We start from the raw sequence: 24,584 nt of genomic DNA, 5'->3' as shown, positions 1-24,584 counted from the left end.
AGAGCTCTTTATATATGGTGGATCTATTTAGCCAGTGTAGATTTTACCATTCATGAGCTCGTTCTAGCCAAGTACAAGTTGCCAGGGGTCCTCACTTTCATAGTGCAACATCACTATGGGTGTCAAAGATCCCACCCTTTGGTTTAGGAGGCTGATAAAAGTCCTAAGTCATTTAAAAAGGCTGATAAAAAAGTTGATAGGGATAAACGTGGATGGAGATCCTCAGCAAAATCTTAGGACAGGGGTGAGCGTCACTCCTTTTGAGCACTCCAGACTGCTGTCAACGAAGGCCCCAGCCGGAGAGTGAAGAGCTGAATGCCCAGAGTGGCCTGGTGCGCCCACGTGAGTGGCCACAGAGGATTTGCTGGTGAAGGCCCAGCCTCCAGGATGCTCCCTGGTATGATGAGGGGGTGCTTAGCAGTCTCTGGGCACTTTCCCTCTTGTGGCCCCGGAGGTCTGGTTTCCTCACCCCAGGTTCCCTTGACCTCTTCCAAGGTCCTGTCTGATCCCACTCCCTTCTTCCCTCCCAGCTCAATGTCCCCATAGCTTTCTCTAGGTGGCACGTGGTCTCGGTCTTCTCTGTCCTCATTTCAGTCTCCAGTTAACGCAGAAACTCTATCTCTAGCTTCCTTCAGGATCTGCCCTTTTGAGTTTCAAGAGCATTTTCCTTCAGCAAAATCAGCCTCTTGCAGATCAAAGGCTCTGCCTTTCGAAAGTGTGTTTCTGATGTGGGCTTCAGCAGATGATCTGGGAAGTTAAGAAACAATGACATCCGAACGTTGGCTGTTTCTCTCTCTTTATATTCTTGATATAAAAGCACTAATTCTCCTGGAGGTAAAGTGGAGCCTCTGATTGACGTGAGGAAGTGGAGAAACTCAAAGCAAAACTGTTATTTTGGGGTACGCGCTTGCTCCTGCCTGCCTGCGGCAGGTTAGTTTTCCCCAGCCTGTTACTCGTCTTTTAACTCGGCTCGTGTCGTCCCTGTCATTCTGAAGTTAAATGTAGTCAAATCTAGCCACCTTTCCGACTTTTCTTCTAAAGCTTTTATGGGGTTTTGTTTTTTACTTTCGGTTCTTTAAATCCAAGGTGCTTTATATGTGTGTCTGGTGTAAGGCAGAGTTCGAATTTTCTATCTTTCGAATTGGAGAGCCATTTGTCCTAATGCCATTGATTAAATAGTCTACGTTTTCCTCATGGATTTGAAATGCTCCACTTAAGATAGATAAACAGGCGAACAGTCTCTCCTCTGCTCTCCTGCCTGCCGCTCCCTGGCGGTGTATTCAATAAACTCCCATCTCCTTAAAAACCAAAAGATAGATACATACATAGACAGACAGACAGACTGTGGATGGAAGGAAAGAAGGAAAGGAAGAAAGAAAAAGAGAAAGAGAAAAATTCTCTTGTTTTATAAGTATTTTTATTTCTGGCTTGAGAGTTCCCCCTCATTTTTATTCATTAAAATTATTTTTTCTTGTGGAGAAAGAGGGAAATGGGAATTATTGTTTAATGGGGACAGAAGTTCAGTTTGGGAAGATGAAGGCCTTCTGGAGACGGATGGTGGTGATGGTCGCACAACAGCGTGAGTGTACTTAGTGCCACTGAACCGTATACTTAAAAATGGCTAAAACGGTACATTTTATGTGATGTATATTTTACTGCAATAAAATTTTTTTTGGCTATTCTATTCTTGTGTATTTTTTCTTCCTGTTAGACTTGAGAATCAGATTGTCAAATTCCATAAAAAGTACCTTGGATATTTTGATTGAAATTGCATTAAATTTATAGATTACTTTGGGGAGAACTGACATCTTTATAATACTGAGCTTTTCCATCCAGGAACACGGTGTGTCTCTCCATTTATTCAGATCCTTTTTTATGTCCTTCAGTAAAGTTTTATAATTTTATTCCTATCAGCTTATTCCTAGATATATGATGGCTTTAGCTGCCACTGTGAACGGAACCATGGGTATAGCACAGGCACTGTCACTCAGGTCTGCCCTCAGCCCAGCCCCTGGGATGCATGACGGGGTCCAAAAGACACACGAGTCAGGAAGTAAAAAATGTCATTTCATTAAAAGCCTCCGCTAAAGGCAGCTGAGCCGCAGACGCTAGCGAGGTCAAGAGGAGGGACCTTCAGGATCAGAGAAAGCCAAGTTTATCACCTGTGTGGTCAGGAAGAGGATGAAACCGAGGTGACGAAGGTTGGGACTGATGATCACCTTGAACACTGATGCACCCCCAAACCCTCTTTCATTTTGCAGAGCAGATTGTGGCTTTGGAGCCAGGAGACCTGAGTTTGAACCCTGGCTCTGTAATTCACTAGCTGAGCCGCCTTGGGCCACTGACTTTGCTTCTCAGAAACCAAGTGTCCTCAGCAACAAAGTAAGAGCGATTCTTACAGCTAAATTACATAGTTAGTTGTTTAATCATTTGTCTGTCCCCCATTGGCCTGTGACTCCACGTGGGCACGTAGCACATGGGTTTAACTCATTACTGTGCAGGGCTCCTTCTAGCCCATACAGTGCTTATGGAGGAATTAAAGAAAGGTACCCTTCTGAGCAGACACAGCTTTGGGAGCCCAGTCTGGGGATTGGTCCGTGGGCTGGATCTTGGCTCCCACTTGTCTCTCAAGCAGGTGCCCTTGGGGAGTGCTGCTGTTATACCCAGTGCTTGGCACAGGTCGGCACGTGAGAGGTGCTCAAGAAATTGATTGAATAGATAGATCATTAGATGTGGGGGCTTAGAAGGTGATGAGGGAACCCCTGAGGGTTTCTCCCTTGAGCTCAAAAAGAAGTCCTCTGCTTCCAGGGGCAAAATTACATGGATTATTCCAAGTATTTTATTTCCCTTAATTCTATAGGTGCTGGGCATGGCATCCGCTAGAACCTAGGCTGTGAGCTCTGCAGGAATGGGTCAATTTGATGATCTGGCGGGATGGACACCCCAGGCCTTTGGGAGCCTCCAAGAAGCATCTTCACTCAGGGCGGAAGGAGGCTGATTTGGTAACTAAACCGTGAGCAATCCAGGGAAGTGAGATGAAGAGTAGATGGTGAGTAACTGGTGTGTGTGTGGGGGTGCTTTCTGAGGAGGTGAAAGAATGTGGTCCAGGCACAAGAAGTGTGTCTCGAATGTGGTTGGATGTCCTGATTCTGGGGACGGGTTGCTTGGTCCCTTTGGGGAGTCGAATATTGGCCAAATTGGCTAGCCCTCTGTGCATCATTTCATAGACTTTTCATGAATTAGATGCCCTTTGGGATTTTCTGCACTGTCCTCCTCTTTCTTTTTTTCTTTTTTTTTTTTTTTAAAGATTTTATTTATTTATTTGACAGAGAGAGACAGACAGCCAGTGAGAGAGGGAACATAAGCAGGACAGTGGGAGAGGAAGAAGCAGACTCCCAGCGGAGGAGCCTGATGCGGGGCTCGATTCCAAAACCCCCGGGATCACGCCCTGAGCCGAAGGCAGACGCTTAACGACTGAGCCACCCAGGCGCCCCTGTCCTCCTTTTTCTGAACTTGATGAAGGTCAAGTAACTGCGACATACCCTCAGTGCACAGCACCGTCTCCCCGACATGCACTTTGTCTCTTCATATAGGGCCAGCCTCGGGTTGACAGGGTCATCCCACCAAGACCAATAAGCGTCCCAGCTCAACCGTGTATTAGCTGTGGTCTTCGTCAACCCCTCACAGCCTCCTTCTCCATCCATAAAATGGGGATGAGAAAATTGACCTTACCAAATTGTTGGGAAGATTCTGCCCTCAATAAAAAAGGCAAATAGTCCAAGAACAAAGAAGAGACAATTAAAAACTCCAGGAAAATTGTGCGTGGGTGGCTGGGTTGGTTAAGTGTCTGACTTTTGATTTCAACTCAGGTCTTGATCTCAGGGTCGTGAGTTCAGGCCCCAGGTTGGGCTCCACACTGGGTATGAAGCCTACTTAATAAAAAAAAAAAAAATCAAAAACAAAAACAAAACCACCTCCAGGAAAAGCACAAAGACGCAGAAGGAAGGAAATTTACAAGCACACTTCTTAACTCAGCAACGAACACTATTTAGACGGTGACAGTAATCCTTAAGCTTTTAATTTCTTTTTCGTGTCCTTCTGTGCTGGCCGGAACTACCAGTGCAACACTGAACAAAAGCAGTGTTCGTGGGCAACCTTGCTTTGTTCCTGACTTTAAAGGGAACGGTTCGAATGCGCGTCAAGTATGAATGCTAGCTTAAGCAGCTGTGGGAATAGTGAAATCCGAATCCTCACAGAACCTCTGATCTTTTTCTTCTTGCAACCAAACCGTGGTTTTCATGCTTCAACCATTCCAAGATTCCACAGTCTCTGTGCAAAGAAGTTTGAGCCTTTGAGAAGCCGAGCATTCAAGGCCTCTTCCTCTTTCCCAGTCCTGTCTTTAGGATTTACTCACTCATCCCATTCCAGATGTCTGGACATTCCAGAACACACCCTTGATGAGATCTTAAATTCGATCCCGGAATATCTGTCCTGCGCGCCGTGCCTGCCTGCTCGTCTCCTTGTCTGGAATACTCTTCCCTTCATGTACTTACTCGCACTTATCTTTGAAAAGCCAACTCACCTCTTCAAGGAAACTTTCTTTCCACCCTCTCCAGGACTTGGTAGAAGCTTCGTTTCTAGTCTGGGGGCACAGGTGCCAACACATACTGGGGTCTTAAGGTGTGTGTCTGTTGAATAAACGCATACATGAACCCCTGACTAAGCCTTTCGGTCACGAAGAGGAAAAAAGTCCTGTTCTTCCCACGAATCCAGACTGTGCTTTCGCTTCAGCCTCCAAACTCCCACACATGTTCAAAAATGTTGTCTTCTGCCTTTATATTTGACCAGCAGTTTGGCTCAAAATAAAATACTTGAGTCACACTTTCTTTCCTTGCTGGCTTTGTAGGTGGTGCTCTGTGGAGTTCTAATGCTGGATGCTGCCATGAGGAAGTCAGAGGCCAGCCTGGTGTCCCCCCCTTGTAAGTGACTAGTTCCCTTTTGTCGAGTCGCCCAAAGGATTATTACTTTTTTTTATGACTTTGAGATCTAATACCTTCCTTAGGACAGATTTGATATGGATCATTATGAATCAGCTGTCCTGGGTCTCATTGCTTTTTCAATGTCTCCTTTTTTTCTAAAACGTTTTCTGGAATTATATCTTAGAATATTTGTTTGATGCCATTTTTTGGTTTACTTTTTCTGTTATGTGTGTATGGTCTCTGTTGTTTTCTCTCATTTAAACTTAAAAAAGCCTCTTCATGCTATTTTTCTCACATTCCTCGTTGCTCTCATCTCCGTCCCTTGAGGTGTTCCAGCGGAGTCTGTGCTCTTTGGTGCTACTTTCACGCTGACTTTTAGTCCTGTGCTGTCATTTTCCTGAATCCTGACAGCTTGTTGTATTTCCTTCGGTGGTTTTGCTTTTATTTCTGTGAGCTCTTATATCTCTTCTCTGTACTCTTGTTTAGTAGAAATAAGCCCTTGGCATAGTGTCTGGTGTATGGTGGGCATTCTGTGAAGTTCCTCTTCATTATCAAGGCGATGGCTTTCATTTTCTTGTATTTTCTGCCAGGCTTTCATCAAGTCAAGATGAATATTTTGCACAGTTGTGATCATGCTTTGAATCCAATTTTGCAGTCTGCTTGTAAACCTACTATATTATAAGCATTTGTTTCCACATTTTTGTAATAATTTGATGGTGGAACACCATGCCGTTGAATCAAGATGTCCTTATTTAGGGAACCATCCTTCTGCTACTGGACATTCTGTAGTGCTAGAAACAATTTCCTATTGAGTTATATATTCTATGCTATTGTTGCTTTCATTGGTATCTCATTTTTATTTCCTACTGAAGGTTGAATATTCTTCCACGTTTGCCTGCTACTTCTATTTCCTCACTTCAATTGCTTGCTTGTAACCTTTGCCCAGGTATCTTTTAGCAACGTATTTTTCCTTGGTGTGTATGAAATCCTTACATAATATCGACATTAACCACTTGTCATTTTCCCCACTCCCGGGTGACATTTACATTTTAGTTGCTTTTCTAATATGCAAACTTTTGGTGTCTTTTTTTAAAGATTTTATTTATTTATTTGACATAGAGAGAGACAGCCAGCGAGAGAGGGAACACAAGCAGGGGGAGTGAGAGAGGAAGAAGCAGGCTCCTAGCAGAGGAGCCTGATGCGGGGCTCGATCCCAGAACGCCGGGATCACGCCCCGAGCCGAAGGCAGGTGCTTAACGACTGAGCCACCCAGGCGCCCCAGACTTTTGGTGTTTTATCTATCAGCCTTTACATTTGTGATTTCTTTGACTTAGCGAATTGGTTATCCAACAAACGCTGTGTGAGCATCTGATCCATGTGACAGGTGCGTGCAGAGGTATGGAGGGGGGAGTAAAGGGCGCTCCGGTTCCTGATTTTCAGTGAAGTTGGGAATGCAGCCATGAAAACAATCAGTGTTGTCCCAGCACGTGCTAGACCTGTGAGGATTGCAAAGGCAGCCAGCTCTCTGCACCCAGCCCCTTCTGAAGAACTTGCATACAGCATCTCATTAAAACTTCACAACAGCTCTGTGACTTAGATGAGAATAATGATCTTCAAACTCATTACGATGGGGAGAATGATCCTCAGAATGTGACCACGACTTATCCACGCTCCAACAGTTAGTGAGAGCTGAAGCCAGTATTTGAAATCAGCCAGTTAGACTGTAGAGCTTTTTAAAAAAGATTTTATTTATTTATTATTTGAGAGAGAGAGGGAGAGAGATTGAGAGAATGTGTGGGAAGAGGGGCAGAGGGAGAAGCAGACTCCCTGCGGAGCAGGGAGCCCAATGCAGGACTCGATCCCAGGACCCTGGGATCATGACCTGAGCTAAAGGCAGATGCTTAACTGACTGAGCCACCCAGGCACCCCTAGAGCTTGCCTTCTTAACCACCATACCAAACCAGCTCCCTGGGGCAAGGTGGTGAGGGTGGTGATGATGGCAGTGGTAGCGATGGAGTTACGAATCAAGGAAAGGCTCCGGGAGGAGGTGAGTCAGAGCTGAGAAATAAAGGATAAAGACAATTTCACTGTCAAGTGAGGGGCTGTGGAGGCATGGGCATCCCACCGTGGTCAGCTGAATCAGATGTATTGTTGGATTTAAGAAGGAGCAGATTTCCCCTTGAGCATGGAGCTCCAGCCCCCTGAGAGACTACAAGTTGGTCAATTGCCTCAAAGTCCAGGTGGTTCTTTCATGACCCACATTTTTTGTCTGTTTTTTTTTTAAAGATTTTTAATTTATTTGACAGAGAGAGAGACAGCCAGCGAGAGAGAGAACACAAGCAGGGGGAGTGGGAGAGGAAGAAGCAGGCTTCCAGCAGAGGAGCCTGATGTAGGGCTCGATCCCAGAATGCTGGGATCACGCCCTGAGCCGAAAGCAGAAGCTTAACGACTGAGCCACCCAGGTGCCCCTTTTTGTCTGTTTATTCCCCACAGGCTTCATGTTAGGTGCTGGGGACACAGAGGTAAACAAGACACTCAAGACGCCTGCCCCATGGAGTTTATATTCAAGGTGACGGAAATAGATAAGAGAGAAAATGTCCTGAATGTTTGCTCTTGCCCAATGAGCTTAAAAATGCCTTTCTACATTTTGATTATTCCTTATATCTTGAGTTCCTTCTTCCCAAAGCAGAAGCCTCCCTCCCTTGAGACTACGGTGCAGGCACGTGACCTCCTTTCCTCCAATTGCACTCACGCATCTGCGATCCGAACCAGGAGGTGAGCTCTGTGTGGGAACCGATGCATGCGGGGCACACCTTTGGCTGGCCTGGGCGGTGGCAGGCAGTGACAGCAGCAACCCTCCCAACCCCATCAATCATATTTTATAGTGTGCTTCTTGGAGATACTCCTGAAAGCTGCATCCAGAGCAGGTTTCTCCATCATCCGATAAGGCTAACATCCCTAAGTAAATTCCCTTTCTACTTCAACTGGACAGAATGGATTCTGCTGTCTGCGAGCAAGAGTACTGTGACTATGGAAACCAGTAAATACACACATTGAGGAAACTAAGTAGTCAAGAGGCTAAGAGACTGGCTCTGGGTTCTCCAGGGGTAGGGCTGGGAGCCAAACCCAGGAGAGAGAAAGAATCCAGACCCTGACGTCCCATCCTAGATGCTGCTGGAGTGCTCCCCCACCTGGTGGGATCAGTCCTATAGGGCTTGCTGGCACCTTCACAGGATCCAGTCTTCCTTCTTCCATGCTGGGCCTGGGCAGAACAGGACCGCCTCCCCCCTTGTCAGATAGAGAGATTGCAAGTGGCTGGGACGAGAGCCTTTGCACCTGGTGCCCTGGCCAAAGGCTCTTGATCTCTCGCAGGGAAGACTGTTCTGTCCTCCTCCTTGAGAACTGCAGGTGATGTGTATTGGGATGGGATTGTGTTTTTTTTTTTTTAATTTATTTTTTCGGTTTTTTAAAAGATTTTATTTCTAAGTAATCTCTACACCCAACGTGGGGCTTGAACTCACAACCCTGAGATCAAGAGTTGCATGCTCTACCAACTGAGCCAGCCGGGCACCCCAGACTGTATATTTTTATTAATGGTATTATCATACAATTATGTATCCACCTTATGGTCAGAAAGAAGCAAGGGGCTAGAACCTAACTGGACCTGTCCCAGGAAGCAAAGAAGGAGAGAAACAATCCAGGGTGTGTGGCCTTGGGGCTGGGGGCCACCCAGGCCCTGCGTATCTATGGGAAGGAGTCTGGCTCAATGCCCTTGGAAGCCAGATTGATGCCCTTTGATGTCACTGTTAAGACGAGCTTCAGAAGGGAAAATGGGGGCTCCTGCTCCCAATTCAGGCTCTGCTTTAATTAAATCAGATCTTGTCCAGGGAGACAAACAACCCGCCAAGAGCACTGAACTGACGGCAGGGGAGTCATTTGTCCAGAAGTGGTTTCTCCACTGGCAGGGCCAGCCTGCTAGCAGCGCAGGGCCCAAGACGTGTTTTCCTGTTGGAAGCATTTCTTTGCATTTTCCAAGGCTGACGGATCAATAGCTGCGAGCCGCTAAGCTGTATTTCTGTCTTTGCTCTCAGTGCCCTCCGACAGGGGTTAGCCACACCCTGGACAACTCAGGTCCCCGTCAGATGTTACTGCTGTCAGTGACTGCAGGGGTAGGGCTGTCCACGACCTTTCTGGGTCCTCACAACACTCTTCGAAGGTAAGGGTCACTGTGCCTATTTCAGAGATAGGAAAACCAAGGCTCAGAGAGGGGACGTCATGACCCAGAGTCCTGGAGTGTATCCTTGGCCTCAGGCCTCGACGCATATAAGCTGTTCGTTATCACAAGTTATGTTATTACCATTGCGGATTCTCCAGGCTAGAGAGTAACCGTCAGAGAGGGAACGTTGCTTGCTCAAGGTCACAGAGCCAGTGAATGGCACGGCTGGAGTTCGAAGCCCAGCTGGTGGGACCACAGAACCCCCGGCTAGGAGAGCTCCTCAGCCTGGGCTGGTCTGGCCCCTGCGTGTCTGCCCTGGAATTCACGGGAGAAAGGCATCAAGATGTGTGTTCCTCTGAGAGCCCGTGGAGGGAGAAGCAGGCTCCTTCCCCATCCACTGCAGCAAGGGCATCACTTCCTGGCTCTGGAAGGACCGGCTCCCCAAAGCTGCAGCTCTATTTTTAGCCTTGAATCCATCAATAAGGGGAGCCTGGCAGAGCAGGCAGCTCCTGGCTGCCTGGTATTAATAAGAAGAGAGAACGGGACCGTTTATTAAGCGCTTTCTGTGTGCTGGGCATTATGCAAAGTGCCTCACATGGATTATCTACTGAAAACTTTACAACATTCCTATGAAACAGCTACTGTTATTATCGCTTTATGAATAAGGAAAATGAGGCTCAGAGACGTTAGGGCACTTGCCTGAGACCACACAGCTGACCAACTCCAGAGCCAGGATCCAAATGCAGGTCACACCCAGGTTTGTGGGACCCCGAGTCCATGCGCTTTCCTCTTTAACGGCTCCCTCGGTCCAATGAAACCGGCCCCTGAACGTGGGGCAGCCTGGTGGGGGGGGGGGGCAGGGCAGAGCGGCAGCGGTAACCAGGGTGCGAGGAGGTGCTGTGAGGCCAGAAGGAGCCACAAGCTCCGGCTGGCTGGTTGGTTTCTGTCTCTGAGAACAGAAACCCAGGCCCAGGCGTCCCCAGATAGAGAAAGGCTGGAAGAGCATTGTGGGCAGGGGGAAGGGCAAAGGCGAAGAAGTGAGGCCTGTTCAGGGCACCAGGAAGAGCCTGGCAGGATTTGGGCAGAGAAGGAAGAGGAGGCCAGGGGCAGGGAGCAGGACAAGATTCCGAAAGCTCTTCAATCCCAGGCAGGGAGTTTCGGGCTTTTGGATCCTGGAAGGACTGGGGGTGGAAGAGTGGCGGTGTCATGTCTGAGCTTCAGAGCAGGGGGAGGGGGGGTTTGAGAACGAGGCCGGGGAGGGGGAGACGAAAGGCTACTCCCACTATTAACAGTGGTAACACCTTCCGTTGGGTGAACACCTTTTGTGTGTGGCCGGCCTCATATCAGGAGCTTTTCATAAGTGACCCCTACTGTGTGTGGCAGGAGCTCCAACATGGCGGCTCCGTGAAGGCTTTTCATTGTCCCCCTTCTACAGACAAGGAAACAGGCTTTGTGAGGTCAAGTGACCACCCAGGGCCCCTAGGACGGGAGTCACCAGAGACCTTGGAGCCCCGCTGGCCAGATAGGAGGGTGAGTAATAATAAACAGTCTCCGGACATTTATCTGAAGTCTCAGGAATGGAGACGATAAGGTAAGTTTCCAAAGATAACAGAGACGAAGATTTTTTGTTTTGTTTTGTCCTTTAAATAAGTTTATTCTCACACTGAGGACAGCAGTTATGTAACTAAGGTTACACAGCACTTTGGGGGCCTCAACAGGCAGAAAGACTCAACCAGGGGAGAGGCCATTGTTTCTTCAGGGCAGCGGCTAGGGGAGGGAGGAAAGGGGAGGGTCTCGAGTTCAGTGTGTCCAGCAGCTCTGAGGTCTCCCCCGATCAGAGGTGCAGCCAGGGCTCGGGGTTCGGAGGCCCAGTAGCAAGTGGCAGGGGTGAGCGAAGGAGGGGTCCGGCTGGGTCCCAGCTGCATCTGATATCTGATATGTTTAGGGTCAAAAGTCTCCAAGGAGGTAGGAAATATACCAGCCTCCCCCGCCCCCCAAAACTGGGGATATGTTAAAATGTAAAGAGACACAAGAGCCGACTAGAAGAGCTCCCAGGGGCCAAAGCCGGAATAGTTTGAGCAACAAAATAAATAAGGCAGCGTTGGGCTACAATCCAAAGTATGAAATAAATATCCATGAGTCCGTACTGATATAAATAAATGATTGAATAAATGATATAAATAAATGATTGAAAAGAGACAAATCAAAAAAAAAAAAAAGAAAAGAAAAGAGACAAATCTCCCATGTGAAATTCCAAATAATTTATGTAGAGGTTGCACCGTCAAGGAGATGGTGCACAGCTCCCCACTGCTTAAGTGTGGGCTGCACGCAGTGACTTCCTTCCTAAGAATACAGTTGGGGGCAGAGTAACCTTTTCAGAGGAGAAACCTGGCAAACAGGACCCAGCCAGGTGATCAAGGTCAACATCAACTGTGATAAGTCCTAGCGATATGATGTGTGCCCATCAGCAGCCTTGGTCAGGGTGCCAGCAGCCTCTGGCAGCCTTGGGAAAAGGTTTTCCTTTCCATGAACACAAGCATACCCACCTGCAGGAGGCACAGCTCAGGTCCATCCCTGGCTGGCTGTCCACCACCCTGCAGGATGGGGATGAGGGGCCCCGGAGGACCTGACCATTGCCTAAGCTTCTGGGAGCTCAGGGGCACAGGAAATCTAGTCACTTCAGCTGTAACTTAGAGGGACAGCCACATCCAGGGGTGTCCCGGGAGGACTCCGACAGAGGCCTCGCACACTTGACGGGAGGAAATTAAAGTATACGCGTTATACGTTTAAACATAACTACTGAAGATCAGAAATAGGAAAATCTGGGGACGCCTGGGTGGCTCAGTCGGTGAGGCGTCTGCCTTCGGCTCAGGTCATGATCCCAGAGTCCTGGGATCGAGTCCCGCTTTGGGCTCCTTGCTCAGCGGGGAGCCTGCTTCTCCGTCTGCCTGCTGCTCCCCCTGCTCGTGCTCTCTCCCTGACAAATAAATGAATAAAATCTTAAAAAAAAAGAAATAAGAAAATCTAATTTCCAATCATTTGAGGAAAATAAAGGGGGGGTGTGTGATTTGATAAATCTGGAAGAGGGCAAAAAGGAACACAAAGGAAGCAGAGAATTTGTAGCAAGAAAGCATATAGAGCAATGGTGGAAAAAGACCGGGTATATCAGTAGTCCCAAGCCTATGATTAGGTTAAACACATCGATGAAAGACAAAGATGCTCTGATCGGAATTCTGAAGTCTAGCTCTATGTCGCGTATGAGAGGTGTGGTGAAAGCAGAACTGCACGTAAAGGTTGAAAATAAAAGGATGGAAAAACTATACTAGGTCAACACTGACCACAAGCAAGCAGGGTACTAATAAATTCAAGCAAATAATAAATGAATAACTAATGACTAATAAATAATAATAATGAATGAACTAATGAATTAAAGCAAAAGAACATCAATAGGCAGGAAGAATATTTGGCACGGACGGAAGTTATAATCTACCCAAATGAGGTAAAAATAGTGAATTTGTATGCACGTAAAAGGGGTTTGAGAGATATAAAGCAGGAACCCCGCAAAGTAAAGGAAAAGTCCACAAGTCCACAATAATAGCGTGAGATTTAAAAACACACCCCTTGGGGCACCTGGGGGGCTCAGTCAGTTAAGAATCTACCTTCGACTCAGGTCACGATCCCAGGGTCCTGGGATCGAGCCCCACATCCGGCTCCCTGCTTAGGGGGGGACTCTGCTTCTCCCTCTCTCCCTCTGCTGCTCCCCTTGCTTGTGCTCTCTCCCCCCCCTCAAGTAAATAAATAAATAAAAATAAAATCTTAAAAAAAATACACACCTCTTAGAAATGGCTAGATCAACTAGATAAAAAATAATTTAAAATATCATAGAAGATAACGCAGACTGATTCGCTCCACATCTGTTCCCACATGCCGGCATGCCTTCTTATCTTGCAGCGGATGGAAAGCCGGAAACGACACAGCTTGTGTTCCAAATGTGGGTTCGTTTCTGGCCCTGGGTGCCACTGTGTGAGATCTGGAAGGCAGATGAGAGGTGGAGGCCACTGTCCTTATCCTTGGGCCGTTTCTGCTTACAGGCTTGGTGGGAGAGCCGCTAGGGTTCTCTGTGTCCGTGTCTGGCCTCCCGTTTTGTGACTGTTGGGACACAGTGGCAGCAATGGCCCTGCCGTGTCCGGATCTTGGCTGGCTACCACCATGCTGTATGTGTAGACGGCTGTAGTGGCGGTGTCCCCAAGCCCAGCCTAGAGTGCGCTCGTGTGCCCTTCCAGCGACCTGGTAAACACCCACCACCTCACTATGCTGGGGTGGTTACTGTTTTCTCCCCTGAACACTGATTTCTACAGTTTCAAGTTACTATAGATTACTGTGGGTTTGAAAAACATGATTGAAAAGCCGAGAGACTTGGTGTAAGGATTAATATAGGTAAATTAAAATAGATAAACACAGGTAAAACGCGTAGATCGGTCTCTGGCTCCAAGCAGCCTTACGTGTATGAGCCATCGCTGTCTTTTTAGCCTCAGTACGCGTGGTGCTAATAACACAGCCACTCCCCCTTTTTTTGCCAATGGTGGGAGACTTCCATTAGCGAAATGGACCAGAATAACAGTTCCACGGGTCTCAGGAGACCTGATCAAGTCTCTGCCATCACGACTGGAACATTCCATCGTGGGAGGTCTTTTCACTTAAAAAAATCATTTCTTAAGAGCGGTATTGGGTGTCATTAGTGGCATCCAGTCTCAACTCCTACCTCGTTTGTGACCCTGACAGCCAGATCGAGACGGACAGCTTTTGATATGAATCACACAACACCTTTTTTTTTTGTAGCAAACTTTATTTTTTATGAGTTTTAGATTTACAGGAAAAAAAAGGGAAAATTAGTACAGAGAGTTCCCATATACCTGGCCCTCAGGTTCCCATACTATTAACATTATCTTGATTTTCAAAGATTTATTTATTTATTTGAGAGAGAGAGAGTGTGGGCACATGCAAGCAGGGGGTGGGGCAGAGGGAGAGAGAGAGAATCTCCAGCAGGCTCCGTGTTGAGCACCGAGAGGAAGGCAGGGCTGGAGGCCGGGCTCGAACTCCCCACCCTGAGATCAGGACCTGAGCGGAAAGCAAGAGTGCCACAGAAGCTTCACCGACCGTGCCACCCAGGCGCCCGGACATTATCTTAATTTCTAAATTCAACATAATGTCTCTGGGATACAGCCGTGTTTGGCCTATAGATCTAGCACGTTTCGCTCTGCTGGCAGAGGACGATTCCACCAACCCGGCCATTCCCCTGCTCCTGGCCTCACACGGTGCAGGTTTACTGCCCGCGAATTCCATTTCCCTCTCGGTGATGTCTATCAGATTCCTAGTTCCGCAGTGAAAATATTTACATAGCTGTAATGTCATCAATGTCATCTGGTTTCAATGTTAAGAATCAATCTACAGGCAAAGTATGGCAAACTGAATTATCTTCACGGGGTAGGATGTGCGTGCCGCAAACAAGCCTTGACAAAGCGGAAAGGTGAGCCGCTGGAGGAAGGGCAGCCGCGGGGAGGGGAAACGGCTCCTCTCGCACAGAGAGTCAAAAGAGGCCATCTAAGGAAGAAATGGACATTTGAAGACTATTATTCCAAGGGGTGATAGTAATCGATAGAAACGAGCAATATAAATAAGAAAGAGAAAAACTGGGAAGAGAAAGGTGGACCGGTGTTTAATGCAATCACCAGAGCGGGCAGTCAATAGAAGCTATTCCCACGGATAAGTCAAGAAATAGAATAGGAGACTATTATTAATATTATTAATTAGTAATAGAGCATGAGATCATTTACAGTTATGAAAGCAGCATGAGTAAAAAAGGATAACGACAACGAACGTGGTGAAAGAAAGAAAGGTTGCTCCCAAGAGTCTGGAAATGAGAGGACGTTTAAGCTTTGTATTTTTTTTTTTAAAGATTTTATTTATTTATTCGACAGAGAGAGAGACAGCCAGCGAGAGAGGGAACACAAGCAGGGGGAGTGGGAGAGGAAGAAGCAGGCTCATAGCAGAGGAGCCTGACGTGGGGCTCGATCCCACAATGCTGGGATCACACCCTGAGCCGAAGGCAGACGCTTAACCGCTGTGCCACCCAGGCGCCCCAAGCTTTGTATTTCTAACCTTTAGTTGGGCTTGGGTATGCACTTTCCTCCATATGAATTATATTCTTATATTTGAGACAATGAATATAATAAATAATTAGGCAAAACAATGAGGCAATAATTAGGCAAAAAATTAGGCAAAAAAAAAAAATAACTAGGCAAAAAGTTCAGAGGAACCCCTGATTCCCCTCGGGGTTCAGGCACTTTCAGTGTCTCCCCATGGCCCTAGGCCCAAGTTTAAATTGTCAGACAGATTCAAGACCCCTCAACGCTTCTGCGCTCTGGTTCAGGCGCCCATCTACTCCTGCCCAGAAGCCCAAGGGATTGGCACCTCCGCCGGGAAGCCCTCGGGAGGGAGAGCGCGCCCTCTGCGGGTGCCAGGACGCCAGCACACCTGGGGTGCCGTCCTCAGCGCCTCTTCAGAGGCCCCGCCCCCGTCCCTCACCCCGGGCTCTCCCACCCCTCACGTGACCCCAGCTCCCGCCCAGCTCGGGGGTGGAAGCCTGGGCGGGGGAGCCCGGGGAGCCCAGGTGAGAGCTTCTGGACGCTTGGGCCGTAGGGGACTGTCCCGGTCAGGCCTGGGAACCTGGTGGGAGGGTCCGTCGGAGCGGGATCCGTGTGAGGGGAATTACCCCGCTAGCTGCCTGCTCCCCGGCCAGTGGTTAGGAGCTGGGCTTTCAGTGGGGGAGAGACTCCCCATTCTTCATTTCCATGTGTGTGTCCTATGGTGAGTCGCTAACCGTCCCTGTATCTCCGTTTCCTCACCGGTGGCCGGCATGAAATGAAATAATGCACATAGTAGGTACTTAAGAAATGGCAACTGTTATTATTAGGTCCCGTTTAAACAAGAGTGGGAACCCTCAGAGATGAGAAAACCTTAAGGGTGGCTCGCAGTAGCTCAACCCTGTTTGGTGGCAGGCCTCCCCTGCCTTACCCAGGGCTCCAGGCCCTGCTGGGGCGCTTACGCGACTGGGTGCTGTCTCCCTGTGGCCTCCAGGCCTCAGGAATGTGCAGGGCCTCGGCCTGCTCCCTGGCAGGTGCCCCAGGCCTGGTGGGCTGAATGGGCTGGCAGCCAGACCCTGCATGATGCCGTCTCCTCACCAGGGCTGCCTTCTGCTTTTGGCCCCTGTAGGCGGACAGACATGTCTCAGGAGGGGGCTGCAGAGGGCTCCAGCGCAGACCCTGCCCTCAGGCCCCGTGGCAGCTGTGGGCTTTCCCAGGAGGATGTGGAAGAAGGCAGCTCCACGTCTGGCTTGACACCACAGCTGCCAGGGGCAAGCTCTGGGGCCCGAGTTTGGGCTGGCAGCAGGAAGAGGGTCCTGAGGGAAAAGACCCATCGAGGTACCAGCTCCCAGGCTGGGGGTACTCCTGGGGCCAGCCTGGAGGCTGAGGCCCACTCGACGGCCCTGGAGCTGCAAGCCGTGGGACAAAGCCAGGATGTGGTGCCTGGCCCCCAGCTCCACTTCCGGCTGCCCATAGTGCCTGCTCAGGGGAAGGCTCGGGCCTTCAAGAGGCTCCAGGTTTCTCTGCACGACATCTTAGCTGAAAGGTGGCCCAGGAACCCTTGTAGTGTGTCTGTGGGTCTCCTAGAGAGAGCTTTGGTTGACAGGAAGCGGCTGGCAGGGGTGGGGACGATGAGCTGCCTCGGGCCAGGAGAGGCCAGAGGAGGTAGGAGTGATGAAAGAGGCCCCACCCTCAGCAAAGAGGAGCCCCCCAAAAGGAGCCTACCGCCCTTACCGGGCCCAGCCCCTGTGGGGGTGAGAAAGAACAACAGGCAGCATGAGGCCCGCTCAGATGGTGGGGAGGGAGCAGGGGGCCTCTCGTGGTTTGGTCACAGCCCTGGTGGGGACAACACCCCGTGTGAGGGAGGCCCCCCACCAGGTGCTGGGACAGACCTTGGGGGTCCTCTCTCTCCCAAAGACACTGGGGCTGGGTCGGGAGAGCCAGGTGGAACCTGTGTGGAATGTGTCTCAGGGACTGAGAAGTTTGACTATTTGCCTGCCGCGGGGAACGGGGCCCAGCCAGCCAGCCCCCCTGACCCTGTCGGGGTCCCACTGCTGGGTGGCGGAGAGTCCCTCCGGCCAGCTGCCTGGGACCCTCCGCAGAGCTCTGCACTGTGCCTGGGAGCGTCTGGAGAGGCCTCCACAGAGCGGCAAGAAGCTGAGCAGCTCCTCGGGGCTGGCAGCGGGGATGGCCGCACTCTCTCACACAGTCGTGAGGGGCTAGAGGTCAAGGCTCAGCCAGAATCCAGGGGGAGGCTGGGACAAGGACCCCTGGCTCCCACTGACAGCCCCTCCAGCTCCCTGGAGCCTGCAAGCAGCAGGGCTCGCTCAGGCCCATCCGTGAGCCAGAGAAGATCCAAGTATGCTAAGAGGTCGAGGAGAAGCCCCGAGCCCCGAGCCCAGCACCAGGGCGCAGACAGGAGTGCACACGACTCCAGCCAGGACCAGCCAGAGGAATCCCGCCCAGGAAGCTTCCCCAAATGGGTAAGTTGAGTCTGAGAAATTGAGATAGAAATTTGGCCAATCTTAATAACACCAAGCTTGGCAGTGGAGTTTAACGGAGGTAAGCTGGAGAGGCTCTTAGTGGGCATTGTCCTTCACACGCATTTTATACGTCAGTAAACTGAGATCCATCATGTCAGGAAAGAGAAAATGAACGTCATTTGCTGACATCTTATGAGGGTTCATTATCTTTTGGAGTTGGTGAGTCCTGGGTTCAAATCTTTCCTCTGTCCTCTTCTAGCTGAGTGACCTTGGAATATTTTTAAAGCTAAGTTCCTCACCCATAAAAAGGGGATACTAATTCCAGTTTAACGGGGGTTGTTTTAGGGAGTGAGATGACGGTGTAAAATAATGTACCTAGCACCGCATAAGGCACAAAGTAAATTACCTAATTTATGTTAAATTTGTGTTTCCTTTAGTGTTAACAATAGTCCTGTAAGATGGGCGCTAGCTCCATGTTTCCAGATGGGGAAACTGAGGCTCAGGGAAGTTAACAAACTCCTCTAAGCTCATACAGCGGGAAAGTCAATGCCCCGCCGTGTTCCCTGTAGTCACTACTTCTCTCTCCATTGTTCTTTAAGTAAATTGTGATTTTATTAATAACGGTTAACAGGTTGTTTTAGAAGATCTTATTTTATGTATTTATTTTAGGGAGACAGAGAGCGTGAGCATTAGTGGGGGGGCGGGGCAGAGGGAGAGAGAGAATCCCAAGTAGCCTCCGCACTGAGCATGGAGCCTGATGCAGGGCTCAATCCCACGACCCTGAGATCAGGACCTGAGTGGGAGCCGAGTCGAATGCTTACCTGACTGTGCCACCCAGGCGCCCCACTAGTTAACCTGTTTATACATAAGGCAGAGGTGGTGCTTTCTCACATGGTGGAATTTTTATCACATTCATCGAATATGTGTTGTGTGCGAGGCACTTCTCATTGAATCTTCACATGAAGCCCAGAGAGGTAAGTTGACTGGCCCAAAGCCATGCATCTGGTAAATGAAGGAGCCAGAGTATAAACGCTGGCGGTCTGTCCTGAGAGCTCCCCGCGCTGCCCGCTTGGGCCGCTTCCCTGGTGGCATCACGGTAGTGATAGCATCTAGCCTGCTTACCATGTGCTGGGCACTGCACTGAGCACGTTATCTTCCCAACAGCCCTGTGAGGCAGACGCTACTGATATCTACCCATTTTACTGATGTGGACACGGAGGCTCAGAGAGGTGAAATGACTAGTTCAAGGCCAAACTGCAATGTCCTAGAACGGGGATGGGAACAAATGAGCTGCTCTGTGATGTACCACGATTTGGTATTAGAACTGCCCGAGAATGCTATTACATTGCTTTTGTAAACATCACTCAAAAACAATTTTTAATAAAAAAATTAGTGTTTATCATAGAAAATAAGAAATTAAAAAAAACCCCGAGATGCCAGCCTTTTGGTATGTCCTTCCTCTCATCTCTTTCCTGTCCCTCTCGTCTCTTTTCTTCACCTAGAAATAAGACCACGTGTATCAAATGTATAACTTGACTTTTTTGGTATTTAAAAAAATTTTCACAACTGTCTGGCTTGGTTGGTATAGAAAGAAAGAGAGAGCACGTGAGTGTCGGGGTGAGAGGGGCAGAGGGAGGAGGAGGGAGAGAATCCTAAGCAGTCTCCCTAGCTCCATACCCAGCATGGAGCCTGACATGGGTTTTGATCTCATGACCCTGAGATCATGACCTGAGCCAAAATCAAGAGACACTTAACCAACTGAGCCACCCAGGCACCCAGGGCATGTGACTCTTGATCTCAGGGTCATGAGTTCAAGCCCCACACTGGGTGTAGAGTTTACTTTAAAAAATCTTTTTTTCACAATTAATTTGTTAACACAGAAAGAGGAAGTCCCTCTGAATGCTTCCAGGCCCCATTGCCCTTGTCTGAAGATAATCGGTGTTCACAGTGGGAGTCCCTCCAGCCCCCTTTTCATGAACACCGACATCTTTGTATCGTCCGTATATAAATAAGCTCATACTAATCTTCATTGTTCTGGGATTCCTACTTTGTTTATTTTTCAAGCATTATAGTATTTGGAGATCTTTCCAAGTTGGTACAGATTGTTCTGCCGAACCTGTGCTTTTCCTGAACCCTGCATCACAGCAGGCTGCAGGCATATTTGTCACGGCCACGGGCGCTGCCAGGACCAGAGGATGGGCTGGGACTTCCTTTTCTCATTTCCGAGCGCTGTCGTGTAGTTAGGAGTACGAAGCCTGGGGGCTGACAGATCGGCATTCGGTCCCGGCTTTGCCTCTGTCTGAATGACCGAGGCAAGTGGCTTCACCTCGCCGAGCATCATATCCTCACCTGCAAACCGAGGGCTGTGAGGAGTACTTACCTGATAGGGGGTGGTGAGGAGCAGGTGAGAGGACGCGTGTCTGGCATGTCGCACAGTGCCTCGGACAAGACAAACACTCAAAAACGCTACCTGGTACTGGCGTATCCAGTTGTGTGCTGTTGTAAGTGAGGCTGGAGTGAACACGCTTGTGCATCTGGTTTCTCCCCATTTCCGATGATTTATTCGGGCCAGATGCCCAGAATTGGGATTCTGGGCCCTGCGGCGGTTTGAGGGGCTTGTTGGAGCTCGGCGGTGGCGCCAGGTGCCCACCTGCCTTGACCGAAGGAGCCCACAGCTGCTTCTTCCTCCAGGCCCCATCCTTGACTCGGGGGCGCGGCTTCCCAAACACCCCGTCGCTATGGCAACTGGTGCCAACTGCAGGAGAAGAATTGAGCCGGGGCTGTGACAGGGACGGACAGGTGGTCGAGGCCAGGGCAGCGGAGTGGGGCGGGGGCAAGCGTGGCCGTAGTGTCCAGCCGGTCTGGGCCCCTTTCAGGGCCCTAGCACCTTCTCCTGGAAGCAGCCTGGCTCGTGCCAAGCGCAGACAGCTGGGTTTCGGATTAGTCTGTGCTTCTTACTGCAGGCGACTCGAGATGAGAGGGGTCTCTTCTCTGAATCGTAGTTGCCTCCTCTGTGACACGGGAATCAGGTATGAGAGGTTGGGTGTGTTCTGTTCTTCTGGTTGGAGATACAGACCTTTGGAGGACACGGCAGGGTGGGTTGAAATGTCATTTTCTTCTCTGTCCTGAGCCCTGCCGTGGCTAGAGAGGTCTGGAGCCGCTCTGCCGGTGGAACAACAGGGAATGTGGGGAGGGCAGCTCTGCCACAGCCCCCTGCTCTGCCCATCACAACGGGGGAGGCACAGACCTCCTCGGGCCCTACCCAGGTGCCCAGGGTGCTGTCTGCAGCTGCGAAGTGTCAGGAGCTATGTGAGAGAGGAGCGTGTCTTTCTAGCAGATGGGTAGCCTACGAATAGCTCTTTTTATTGAGGGCTTACTGTATACCAGGAGCTTCACATAATGTCATCATATCATATTTAATCCCCACAATAGCATTAAAAGTTAGTGTTAATACTTTATACTCTCATTTGGGATTCAGAGAAGTTAAGTGACTCAATCAAGGTCACACAGCAAGTAAGTGGTGGAGCTGGTATTTTGTTGTTGTTGTTAAAGATTTTATTTATTTATTTATTTATTTATTTATTTATTTATTTATTTAGAGAGTGTGAGAGTGGTGGTGGGAGGGGCAGAGGGTGAGGGAGAGAGAATTTCAAGTGAACTCCATGCTGAGCACAGAACCTGACACGGGGCTCAGTTTCACAACTGTGAGATCATGACCTGAGTTGAAATCAAGAGTTGGACACCTAACTAACTGAGCCACCCAGGCACCCCTGGAGCCAGTATATGAATCCAGGCCTGGAGGCTTCCACAGTCTGTTGTCTGAGCCAGGCTGCCAAAGGCTGGCTAAGGAGTTTGGATTTTTATGGGACTTGATTATAATTTGTTCAGCAAGCAGGGGGGCTCCTCCAGGGGACTCATGGTCCAGTGGGTGGAGGTCAACAAGTCATCAGAGGTATGGACTGAGGCCCAGCAGACCTTAGATACCCAGAGGGCAATTGAAACTATCCTGGGGAGGGGTGGGTGCGAGGGCTTAGGGTAGGGTTGGGGAGAGGAGGGGGCTGTCTGAATTGGGTCTGGGCAAAGGAAGTAGGTGTTCGGCAGGCAGAGAAGGTAGGAAGGACATATCAGGAAGAGATCCGAGCATGGGCAAAGGTACAGAGAGAGGAGGCAGCTTGCAGTTGTTACAGGAGTGAAGCAGTAGGTGGGATGGGGTCTGGAGGAGGAGGAGTGAGGTGGGAGAGATCAACAAGGACAACACTGCTTGAATGCAAGTGGAGAGACTTAAGTGTGGTCAGGTATTACGAGGGGATCTCTCAGGGCACGAGCCAAGGAAGCTTAACATCAGTGTTTACAGAGAGAATGTGCTGGGTTCCAGGCACTGTTCTAAGAACCTTGAATAACGATGGTCCTTGCAACAACACTATGAGGTAGATACTGGTATTATCCCCATTTTACTGATGGAAAAACTAAGGCACAGAGAGATTAAGTAATTTTCCCAAGATTATATAGATCCTAAGTGTTGGCAGCAAGTGTTCCATCGCATGAATATGCCACAATTTATTTATTTATTGACTCCATATGGACATTTGGGTTGTTTGCTTTTGTTGTTTTTGCTATTACATCCGGTGCTGCTATGACGAACAGTTTCGTGTATGTTTCTGGGTACATATGAGCGAGTGTGTCTCCATTGCTAGGTTATAGGGTACACACATCTTCAGCTTTACTTAAACAATGCCAGATGTTTTTTTAATTTTAATTTTAATTTATTTTTTATTTTTTTAAAGATTTTATTTATGTATTTGACAGAGAGAGAGAGACAGCCAGCGAGAGAGGGAACGCAAGCAGGGGGAGTGGGAGAGGAAGAAGCAGCCTGATACGGGGCTCGATCCCAGGACCCTGGGATCACGCCCTGAGCCGAAGGCAGACGCTTAATGACTGAGCCACCCAGGTGCTCCTAATTTTTATTTTCTTTAAAGATTTTTTTTTATTTATTTGAGAGGGAGAGAGAGAGCGCACGTGTTCAAAAGCAGAAGGAGGGAGAGGCAGACTCCCCACTGAGCAGTGAGCTGGATGTGGGGCTTGATCCCAGGATGCTGGGATCATGACCTGAGATGAAGGCAGCTGCTTAACTGACTGAGCCACCCAGGCGCCCCACCAGACTTTTTTTTTAAAGCGGTTGAAACAGTAGATGGTCCCACCAGCAGTGTATAGATTCCAGGAGATCTGCATCCGCCCCAACACTTGCAGCTTATGCCAAAGTAGGAATATGATATGATGTCTCAGTGTTGTTTTAATTTTTTTTTCTTTTTTTTTTTTTAAAGATCTTATTTATTTGAGAGAGAGAGAGAGAGACCACATGTGTGCACACACACACAAGAGCTGGCAGCTGGGGTGGGGGGCAGAGGCAGAGGGAGAAGCAGGCACCCCGATGAGCAGGGAGCCTGACATGGGGCTCGATCCCAGGACCCTGGGACCGTGACCTGAGCTGAAGGCAACGCTTAACTGACTGAGCCACCCAGGCGCCCCTGTAGGAGTTCTTTATATATTGTAGATACTATTCCTTTGTCAGTTATATGTTTTGCAAATGTATTCTCCCAAAGTGTTGCTCATATTTTGTTTGCCTTATAGTGTCTGTAGATGAGGAGAAATTGTTAATTATTTAAAAAATTGTTTCATTGTAGTAAAATATACATAACATAAAATTTACCATTTCCACCTTAATACAGGTCAGTGGCATTAAGTATATTCACACTGTTAAGCAGCCAACACCTCCAACCAGAATTTTTTCATCTTCCCAAACTGAAATCCTGTATCCATTAAACAGGAAGTCCCCATTCCCCTTCTTCCCCCAGCCCCTGATAACCACTATTCTTCTTTCTGTAGAGACAGAAATTTGACTCTGTCAAATTTGAATTTGACTATTCTTGGTACCTCATATAACTGGAATTGTACAGTATGCATCCATTTGTGACTGGCTTATTTCACTTAGCATAATGTCTTCAGGGTTCATGTTGTAGCATGTATCAGAATTCCATTCTATTTTAACGCCGAATGTCAGTGGACATTTGAGTTGTTTCTACCTTACAGCCATTGTGAATAATGCTTCTAGGAACATTGACGTACAAATATCTGTTCAAGTCCTTGCTTTCGATTCTTTTGCGTCTACTGTGCCTAGAAGTGGCAGCTGAATCAAAGTGGAATTGAAAAGAGGTAGAATTGACGCACCTGGGTGGCTCAGTTGGTTAAGCAACTGCCTTTGACTCCAGTCATGATCCCAGGGTCCTGGGATCGAACCCTGCATCAGGCTTCCTACTCAGTGGGGAGTCTGCTTCTCCCTCTGCCTGCTGCTCTGCCTACTTGTGCTCTCTGCTCTCTCTTTCTCTGTGAAATAAATAAATAAAATCTTTTAAGAAAAGAAAAGAGGTAGAATTGCTGGAGAAATTCCTAATATGTCCTAATTGATCTGTTATTTCACTTATGTTATGTATTTTTAAAAATCTTTAAGGCACCTAGCTGGCTCAGTCGGTGGAGCATGTGACTTTTGATCTCAGGGTTGTGAGTTTGAGCCTCATGTTGGGTATAGAGATGGTTTAAAAATAAAATCTTTAAAAAAAATAAAAATCTTTTAAATTAATTCCTTTCCTATCTCAAGGTCATGAAGATGTTCTTATACATTGTGTTGTTTTGCCTTTCACACTAAGGTCTAGAATGTACCTAGAATTAATCTTTGTGAATGATATGGGCTATATATTTTTGTATGGAT

General features: G+C 48.5%; 1 protein-coding gene across 1 annotated transcript in view; it reads left to right on the top strand.

Annotated features, from left to right (window-relative positions):
* Positions 1 to 6,990: 6,990 nt before the first annotated feature.
* Positions 6,991 to 24,584, top strand: part of SPOCD1 (SPOC domain containing 1) — a 36,864-nt gene continuing 19,270 nt past the window's right edge. Inside the window, exons 1-3 of the mRNA XM_044390631.2 lie at positions 6,991 to 7,026; positions 15,626 to 15,865; positions 16,373 to 17,821. Coding sequence (XP_044246566.1) covers positions 6,991 to 7,026; positions 15,626 to 15,865; positions 16,373 to 17,821 — 1,725 coding nt within the window. The remainder of the gene's footprint in view (positions 7,027 to 15,625; positions 15,866 to 16,372; positions 17,822 to 24,584) is intronic.

This window comes from Ursus arctos, unplaced genomic scaffold (genome assembly GCF_023065955.2).
Source record: "Ursus arctos isolate Adak ecotype North America unplaced genomic scaffold, UrsArc2.0 scaffold_32, whole genome shotgun sequence".
In the NCBI taxonomy this organism is placed as follows: Eukaryota; Metazoa; Chordata; class Mammalia; order Carnivora; family Ursidae; genus Ursus; species Ursus arctos.
This window is presented reverse-complemented; position numbering and strand designations above follow the sequence as displayed.